The 9,852-nt window shown below is 31.2% G+C and overlaps 1 protein-coding gene across 1 annotated transcript; it reads left to right on the forward strand.

The window, feature by feature from the left end:
- Window positions 1–1,286: 1,286 nt before the first annotated feature.
- LOC132722830 (neuronal acetylcholine receptor subunit beta-3-like) lies at window positions 1,287–3,736 on the forward strand. The gene has a single exon (XM_060707405.1). The coding sequence runs from the start codon at window positions 1,391–1,393 to the stop codon at window positions 2,687–2,689; it is 1,299 nt and encodes a 432-aa protein (XP_060563388.1). The 5' UTR covers window positions 1,287–1,390; the 3' UTR covers window positions 2,690–3,736.
- The last annotated feature ends 6,116 nt before the right edge of the window (window positions 3,737–9,852 follow it).

The raw sequence follows: 9,852 nt of genomic DNA on the forward strand, positions 1-9,852 counted from the left end.
ACTTTTTGAAGTAAGCTGATATACTGAACACAATTTTAAAACTTATAACTATGCCCCTTTGTTTCCTTTTTGTTTGTTTGTTTGATTGATTGTTTTTACACCTTTTTCCAACAGTATTTCAGTAACATAGGCGGGTAGTTTCCTAACCATCGTTCCTGGAGAGTTACACCAGTACTAGACTACCTTCCTCCATGCTTAACTACCAAAGCATCTCCCGGGGATCGAACCCACGCCAGAGAGGTAGCTTTTTAGTGATGGTATGATATGCTTTATATATGATTATTTAACTAATTATTTTTTTAAACTAATAGTTGGTTGCGTATTAAAGTAAAAAAATCATAATTTCCGTATCTAAAACACTATATCAAATTGAACTACACTATCTCAAACTCAAAGAAGCAATATTAAAATAAAAACTTGACTAATTCGATTGCACCATCAGGATATGTATAGACTTTGACTAAATATTCTACCGTATCCCATTATATTACTGGTTTGGTTCATTTTAGTTTGTTTAGGCGCCGTTTATCACGGGTTTTTCGTTTAATACTTCATCAGTCCAATCATATCCAGAACTAAAAATTTAAGTTTGTTTATGCACCGTTTATCACGGGTTTTTCGTTTAATACTTCACCACTCCAATCATATCCAGAACTAAAAATCACAAAATTGTATATTAATTGAGTGATTATTCATCTTAAATAAGTTCACACAAAATTTTCATGACCACGTTAAAAAGTATGACCATAGAATAAAAAGTTTTGGAACATATTAAAACAGAAATGTAACTTCAAAAATTAAGTGACGTATTCACCACAAAAAAAGTTTAACAACAATTACAATTCAAAAGTCACTTTAAGTATGGTTTGACCATTAAGTTATTATTTGTTTAAGTTCTTTTTAAATGGAAATTCATAAATAAGAAAAGGCGTATACATTACAAAAATAAATATTTTGATTACAACGCAGTTTTTGTTCATTTTTAAATTTACGTTTAAAAAGTATGTTAGGCTATTCATTTATACAATGCCAGGACTTTAAAAAAAGGATTAAATTTTCACCGGGTTCATAACAAAAACGGGAAAGGTGTTTACATTTCGGTAATCGTATTTTTTAACCTATCTAGGATTCGTTAATAATTATCGTCAAAGCAGATAATGATTACCCTAAAATTATAGCTTTATTATAAAAGACCAATCTTGTAATTAATCAGTAAAAATATATGCATGAACGATCATAATCTATTTAAATAGGGTTGCAAATTATGGCCCAAATAAAGGGTAAAACACTACAACTGTTTTATTGAAATAACGCATTGATTTTCTATAATAATTATAAAGGAAAAGTGTTTATTATAATAAACGAATGTCTTCGTCGGACTGTTTGTAAAATGGATATGGAACGTCTGCATATTTTCGCGTTTTTAAACGTATTTGTGTTCGCAATATTTGGGACTGTTTCAAGTCAAACTTATGAAAATGCTACACGTTTAAGATCGGATCTTTTAGCAAACTACCATAAAGATGTACGACCGATAAATAATCAATCGGATGTGGTAAATGTAAATGTAACGCTTGATCTATTCGGAATACCTGAAATCGACGACGTAAGGGGTGTGATCACAATAACAGTTGCAACTCAATGTGTATGGATAGATGAGCGGATGCAATGGGATCCTGCTGATTATGGTGGCATTTCTAAGATTCTTATTTTAACAAGTGAAGCGTGGACTCCTTCCATTTCACTTGGAACGCCTATTGAATTTGCTACAATGGGTTCGGTTAATAATCATGTAATCTTCTTTCCAAGCGGGTTCGCACTGTTTTATCCAGGCGCTGTTTTGAAAAGTTCATGTGGATTTAATATGAAATTTTGGCCTTTCGACAAACAGATATGTGATGTCGGATTTTTCCCTTTAGATTATACAACGGACCAACTATTATTTACGATAATTGATGGGGTAAAAACTAAGTCATTTACCCCAAACGCTGAATGGGTTCTTGAAGATACATCATACTACACTATAAACACGGTTGGATTTTCAATGGCGATATTTCGGTTTAAACTGAAACGGCAATCACTTTTTTATGTTCTTACCATTATTTTACCAATCAATGGAATCGCCGGACTTACATGCCTCGTTTTCCTTTTACCTAGCGAGTCTGGTGAACGCGTCAGCTATGCAATTACGATAATGTTATCCTTAGCAGTTTTCTTGACTGTAGTTTCTGATGAAATGCCAAAGTCTTCGGAACCGATATCATTAATGTGTTGTTACATTCTGGCTGGAATATGTGTCAGTGTTATAGGAACTGTTTTGGCCATACTTAATCTAGCTGTATATCACCGCAAGGAAAATGTTCCCAAAAAACCATGGCATATTTCACTCGTTATGTTTTCAAAGTGTACTAGAAATAATAAAGTGAGCGATGAACAAGACAGGAACAATGGTATTCAGGACATTAAATACGGTAATGCACCAACACATGATAAGACAAAAGCAACCAAGACACACATCTTAAAAGTAAATCAGGACGAGGATAAAGACGCTGATGGTCAAACAATAACGTGGCAAGATGTGAGTCTTGCCATTGATAAGCTTTTATTTTATGCAATGGTCTTTTTGACGTATATTCCGTCCATTGGGTTCTTGATATATCTTGGTGCAGCCTCAGATTATCAAATGTGAAATAACTGTATGATATAAATACAGTTTTACAAGTACATTGTAATCTATTAAATTGGTAATTTGAATAATATGACTTTGTGAATAAGGGGATATTTATACGTGTAAATATATTTCTTCAATAGAGTACATATACTAGTTTATTCTATAAGAAACTTTCAAGCGTTATTTCAAGCAACCTTTAATCGTGCATTTTGAATGTTTCGATGCATGTTTATACATGTACATCATTCAAAAGTTTGCTACATATTTATTTCATATGACAGGTCTTGCATTTTGATTATGAAAGAATTAATTCGAACGAACTATTTGTTGATTTTTCTGCTTTTTGTTTTACAATATATCAACATTTATTGGTGAATAAAACATTGTTTCAGCGTTAACTGTCTTTTGATCTCTATGTACCGTTTGCAGTTATGTAATAATAATGTCATTTATTGAATTGTTCTTCACGCCTTATTAGCTTTTTAGTTAATGCACCACTGTACACCAAACAATTATTAAGATTTATCTTAAACTGTCATATTTGTTTTAACACTTTGAAATACTGAATAAAATATTTTTGAAACATATCAAACATTTTTATCTTAATCTTTTTTAAAGACACTTTTGTACAAACTAATTGTTTTCTACTATAAAATGTCTACTTTTTGAAGTGGGTACTCAGGCAAATAAATGATAAAAATATTAAAATAATTTAATGTACTCAAAGCACGCTTAAATCACATTTGTAAAGCCCAGCATGAATTTCTGTTTAAATTCTATATATTTTGAGTTTGAAGGTAAATATATCTAGATATATTGAACGAAATCTAGACTCTGACAGAATAAATGAGTAGTTTTAAAACAAGCCATGTGACTTGAACAAACATTGGAAGTTACAATAACAGATATTGTGAATATCGTATCATTAAAACAAGTCTAAATCATTCACTTGACATGTTCTTTAACGTTTCAAGAGTTCACTGTGGGAACTATTGTGAAATCTTAACGCTCTGACCTGACCCACGATGGTCAAGTTAGGAAACCACAATTATATTCTTTATAAGAAAAAAAGTTTTGTTCCTATGACTACCTTATGTATTTATTTTGACGACATTTATGGAATAACGAATGAAAATATTAAAACAAAGTAATGAAAATTTTGCCCGTGTCTCCAGTGTTTTTAAATATAATTCAACTGTAACATGCGTTTATCGGATTTTACCATGTATTTTCTTTCATATTGATTAACACTTGATTAAATATTGCTTACTTAAGTCAGCAGGGTCTGCAGAAAAATTTCAAATATTCTATTCAATCCTTTTTGGGAGAAACTGCACCGGGTTTTTCTGGGGCATAAAATTTTGTTTAAAAGGGGTTTAAAACGTTTGTTTTGTTTCCCTCGTTTTCTGTATCATTCGAAACCCAAAAAATAGAAAATTTAAATTAAAAAAAGAATAAAAAAACCCCGTTTTTTTTGGTTGCTTTTGGGATAATATTTTTAAAAAAAATTTTTTACAAAAAATCTTAAATATCCGGGGCAAATTTTTTTTACATTATTTTATACTTGGGAAAAGCAATGGGTTTAAATCTTTTATTTTTATTAAATTTGTTTAGCAAATTGTTTGACCCGGGTTTAAAACTGGGTTTATTTTATAATGTTACCCAAATTTTTGATACAGTTTTGAACTTTAGAACCCATAATTTTAAATTTGGTTTTAATTTAGTTTACAAGAAAAACCCGGGAAAGTTTTATTTGATTAGCTTGGAAAACAAGAACAAAAAATACCCATCTAAAATTCAATTATTTCGCTACGTCAAATATTATTAAACTAAATCAAATAATGAAAGAATCAATCAATTCATTAAACACTTAATTATCGAAATCTTTCGGACACGTGCCTAACACCACGAAAAGTACTTCGTTTTCGTTTTTAATTGCGGGAAATACGAATTTCTGGCCAATGATATTTACATTTGCGTTATGACAGCAGTGTACTGTTAGCATTTCTTTTCTAAAATTATTGCAGTACACGAAAAGGCTGTGTTTAGTTTATAGTAATGAATCAAGTTTGTTTGCATTGTATTGTTAAAAATTTATATGCGCAATTATAACATTATTATAATTACCAATTTAGTCAAATATTAAATATTAAAACTATCGATTGTCTATAACATGGAATATGGTCAACCTGTTATAAACTGATATAACTTTAAAAATTGTTAAATAGTCCAAACAATCGTTTATATAAACCCTTGGTTACAGTCCATTTAGCTACTTCACTATCTATGTAAAAGGGCGAAAGAAGGTAAAATGCAATATATATGCTTATGACTATTACAGTCACGTTTTGTTATGCAAAACAGATTGAGAAAAAGAGGAATAAATCTCCTTTTAGAGCAATAAAATTGTCAGCAGGCTTTTGTCTCTACGTTAATATCTACGAATAAATATACTTATTTTAATTATTTATACGTGATTGAAATTAATTGATGAAGAAGACGGGAAATTTCTTGAATTTGTCAATCCTCTTTAAAAGGACTCCACTGAGCTTTTTTGACATGACGGGGCTGGAAATAATTTGTTGAGATTATTACTCCATTTGATTTAGATCTATACCAATAACTTATGTGCAAATTTTAGATCATTAGCTCGCTCAGTTTTTTTCAGAATAATTATTATAATAGTGAAAAATGAACCAAAATTGAAAAGCGTTTTAAACGCTTTTCACTCAAATCGGACTGAAAATAGCACAGACATACGATTTTGAATATATTTCTTATATATTTCTTAATTATATCTTATTTATGTTTCAGTTTTAAGTGCTCATGTTTATCTACGTGAAAAATTAAGATTTTATGTTTTTAGGCTTATAAACCTCAGTGGAGTTCCTTTAACAAATATCCCGTTACTGAAGATCAACACTACTCAATTAAGTTCAATATTAGTTTGCATCAAAATACATTAAATTGGAAATGAATAGTTTAGAAACACATCAAAAATCGACGCATCTTTAACGAACTCAAATGATTATTTTACACAGTGATGACTAAAAGATATTTTCAAATCAAAATGTTCCTAGACTATGAAGATATGACATATCAATCTTATTAAAATCAGTTCTAAATAACGCTCCGCTTATAGATCTGACTGTGACCGTATGTAATAGTTACCGTACGAGGAATAGGTCTGCATAGTACTTACAGACCTGGGTGGCGATTTGAAGACCGAGAGAGCGTAGCGATCGAGGTTTTTAAAAGGCCACCGGGTCTGTAAATACTATGCAGACCTATTTCGAGTGCGGTAACTATCTTACCTACATGCTATTTTGTTTTTCTACCCATACATCAGTTTTTAACTCAGTATTTATTAATATTACTCACAAGAAACACACTATTTATGTACTTTATCATGTTAAAGAAAGCATTCCAAAGCCATGCAAAGATACCATCCGCTACGCTCTTGTAATTCATTCGTTCACAATCAGGTGTTATTTGAATATTCTCGTGTTTCTCGTGGGGTTTCATTATGTAATAAGGTCAGGTAATGTACTTGTTGAGTTGAGTCACAGAAAAAGAAAACATAACTTGTCGGGTAGGCAAAGGTAAAATCATTATTTTGATATATCAATGCATAACATATTAATAATATATATAAATATTGAGGAAGATAAAAAAGTTTTTTTATAATAAAAAACGACACACTTTTTCTTTATTTATAATAATAATTTCATGGTAAATAGATGATCAGGCTATTTCTAATATAATTGAAATATACGATTTTTTTCCAAAGGAAAGTAAATGAATAAATATATGTAATTGTTAAAATAATGCAGGATTATGCAAAATCAGACACAGTTGTGGAAATAAATGCCGAAAACTAGTATCTTATGAAGCTATATAGTTCGGCAAATTTGTTAGGTATACCGAAAAGCAAACTATAAAGAAAGGCTAAATGTGCGTTATTGTACTCATTAATATCGGCGAAACACAAACTTCATCGCCGGAACAGTATCCAGTTTGTTTTTCTCACAAATAATCTGTAATATATGTTATGAGGTTCCTTACAGCCGTATGCGCTAATTTTATTTTATTAATTTGATCGAATGTACTTTAAAATATATATCGACCCTAGTTCCTGTTCGAAGTGGTCATTATCCCCCCCCCCCCCTACAAATTTGCACAATTCAGCGTTATTTTTCAAAATTTCTGCGTCTACGGTGAATATTGTGTAATGCACACGAATTTCTCGACTTCACATATTTTCTTTTTTATCGCATGGTTTGGAACTTTTCCTTTGTTCTTACTAGCCCATTATACTCAGTACACTTCAATGAGCATTTGAAAACTGTATATAACAGTACAGTTTTTTCACTGATTCCTATAGGATAAAAACTCGACTGTTATATATCGGTTGAGTTTTTTTTCGCACCTGTTATATATCAATGCAGTTTTTTTTTCACAGCGGTTCCAATGGGGCAGTGGTAACGAACATTCCCAGTAGCAAAAAAAAAAAAAAAAAAAATGGAATCAATAAAATAAAATAAAATAAATAAATAAATACATTGAAGAATATAAACAAAAATAATTAATGAAATGAAATTTACTCTCATTTAATCAAAAAAATACATGCGCTGAATGAATTATTTCCACTGAAAAAAAAAACCTTTTAATTAAAATGAATCAATATTGGTAACAGTTTTCAATTCGCCTCTAACACTGGATGACTCTTGTATATCTTTTTTTTTGCGACAGCGAAAACAACTTGAAAAAACTGCCTTATCATGAATAACTGTAACGTAGCTAACGATTTATTTATTTATTTTACTAAAAAAGAAAACATTATGCCATTGCGATAAAACAGTTATAGTATATGAAACTCGTTACGGGGGTATAACACTGGCCTAACGGCTCGACATTTTTTTTAGCAGAAACACCCCTTGATGTCGCCCCAGCCAGTGTTATATCCTCGTAACTAACTCGTTTCATGTAGTATAACTATTACGTATAGGGAACAATAGAACAATAACAGGTCGGTATATATTTGCAGATCTGTTAAGCGGTCGGTCAGTGATTTACTAGACCGCTTTTAACAATTTCATTGACTTTGGCATTGTTCAATGGTCTTACATATATACAGTTTATTATTGCAATTAATTAATTTATTTATTTTACTTGTACCAAAAATACTTCAATGCTAACTCAATATGTACTTCGTTGAATTTGGCAAAATACATACTTGGTCAATTAAAAGAGAAAAACAGTTCATTAGTCTCATACAATCTGTTACTGTATTCATCACTTTTTTATACCAGAAACATTTAAATGCTTACTTAAAAATTCATTTCACTTATTAATGTTAAGGAAGAAAGAGGACTTATTATTGCCTGTGCACTAATGCTCACCATTTGTATATATGGGATGTGTATTTGATTTGTTCATCATTTCTTGCTATAAACATTTGTACAATGTTTAATGCTGAATAAAATCTATTGTCATTATTATTATTGTCAAATGAGCCGGTAGGTAAGTGATTTACAAGACCGCTTTTAACAAAAGAGCCGGTAGGTAAACATAATTACCTTGGTAAAGTGACTTTAGATATTATTGTAAAGAGTAGATCTAATCCAGGTTTCTAAGCACCAGCGAAATTCATTCTTGTTAACAAATAGAGAAAATGACAGTGCATGAGAGGATTATGCGAATTCCCGTATGAATACTCTTATTAATTTAATTACTGCTTTTCTCTATTTCATTGTCAAATCCATGTTAGTTGTGCCGTGTGGCGGCTGTAAAAAGTCTCCCCGTACATTTAATCAATGATGTTAACTTATATTTTTGATCCTTGAAGATTATTCAGCACGACATTATTGTTGTGTATACATTTTAGATGGTATTTTTAGTTTCTTGTATTTGTCCTTTTGCAACTTTGGTGGTTCCAGTATTCCTACTTAAATACTGTATAATCATCCTTAGGATATGTTGCCTGCTTTTTAAATTTGTCTTTTGACGTCTTGTCTGTGATATGCAGGCTTCATAACCTCAGATCCTCTTTCAAAATTCCATTTTATTTAGTTCAGCCCATTGTTTTCTCATTTAGGGTACATGCATTCTTTTACTTGGAGACCATTCGCCGCTTTTCATGGAATGCCACTACTGTGTCACATTGAATGTTCCATGATAGCTGCCGTATGAACACATCTGCGGGTGTTTCTAAATTCAACATGTCACCATTTTTGTGTTTAAATGTTGAATTCTGCTTAAGCCGGTGCTAGGGGCGTGGACGGTAACTTGCACTTTCCAGTACCGTCCATGAACAGGCTCAATCAAACCGAGCCTGCAACATTGTAATTTTGCCGTGTTGGGCTTTCTTTGGGGATTCTTCTTTTTCTCTATTTTAGTGTACTAGCTGTCATAACGAAATCATTTCCGTGCAGCAGTAGACCCATCATGTTGTAGAAAAAAAAGTTCAAAATTTTGAAAAAAAATTACCTGTTTCGTAGGCCATATTTAGTTTATAAACATGTACCTGTGTAAACTACTGACATACATGTATTAATTAAATGTTGCTGTACGTTATTATTAATTCTGGGTAGAGAATAAAGATGTACAGCGCGACAATACAGCTGTGCAATTTTAACATCGGAAAATGCTGAAAAAAGAAGATGGCTAATGTTTTACAAATTTAGGATTCGATTGACTTGAATTATGATGATGTAAGAACATATTAACAAAGAATGTGAAGCATAGAAATTAAGATTATATGCAATTCTTTAAGAGACAGTTTAAAGTATTGACGCGCGAATGGGACACTAATTGCTATGAGGTCCGAAGTATTGTGTGTTTTTTCTTATAGACCCTTTCATTTAAGAGGAGGTTCAAGTTGTCGCCCGTTGATGACGTCATTAAAGGGAAACATTGGACATTGCCTATCTGATAAAGGGACATAAAGGTCAAAAACATTTCTCTTGTTAGATGGGCAACTCGAAATTACCGGAATGTTGTATTATTGAACAAGATATTACATAACAATAGAAAAAAATACACGTACTGTAATAAGCTTAACGATATATTTCAATATTAGATGACGCATCTTTGCTTTCTTTACAAAAGCTATAACACATCAAAAATGACATCATTTCCTTATACATTTTTTTCATTTTTCGGAACTTTTTAACACAGAA

This window comes from Ruditapes philippinarum, unplaced genomic scaffold (assembly GCF_026571515.1).
Source record: "Ruditapes philippinarum isolate M1 unplaced genomic scaffold, ASM2657151v2 ctg2108_1_1_1_1, whole genome shotgun sequence".
Lineage (NCBI taxonomy): Eukaryota > Metazoa > Mollusca > Bivalvia > Venerida > Veneridae > Ruditapes > Ruditapes philippinarum.

Excerpts from the sequence above, each read along its gene's own strand:
- LOC132722830 (XM_060707405.1), top strand. The coding sequence starts at position 1,391 with ATGGATATGGAACGTCTGCATATTTTCGCGTTTTTAAACGTATTTGTG.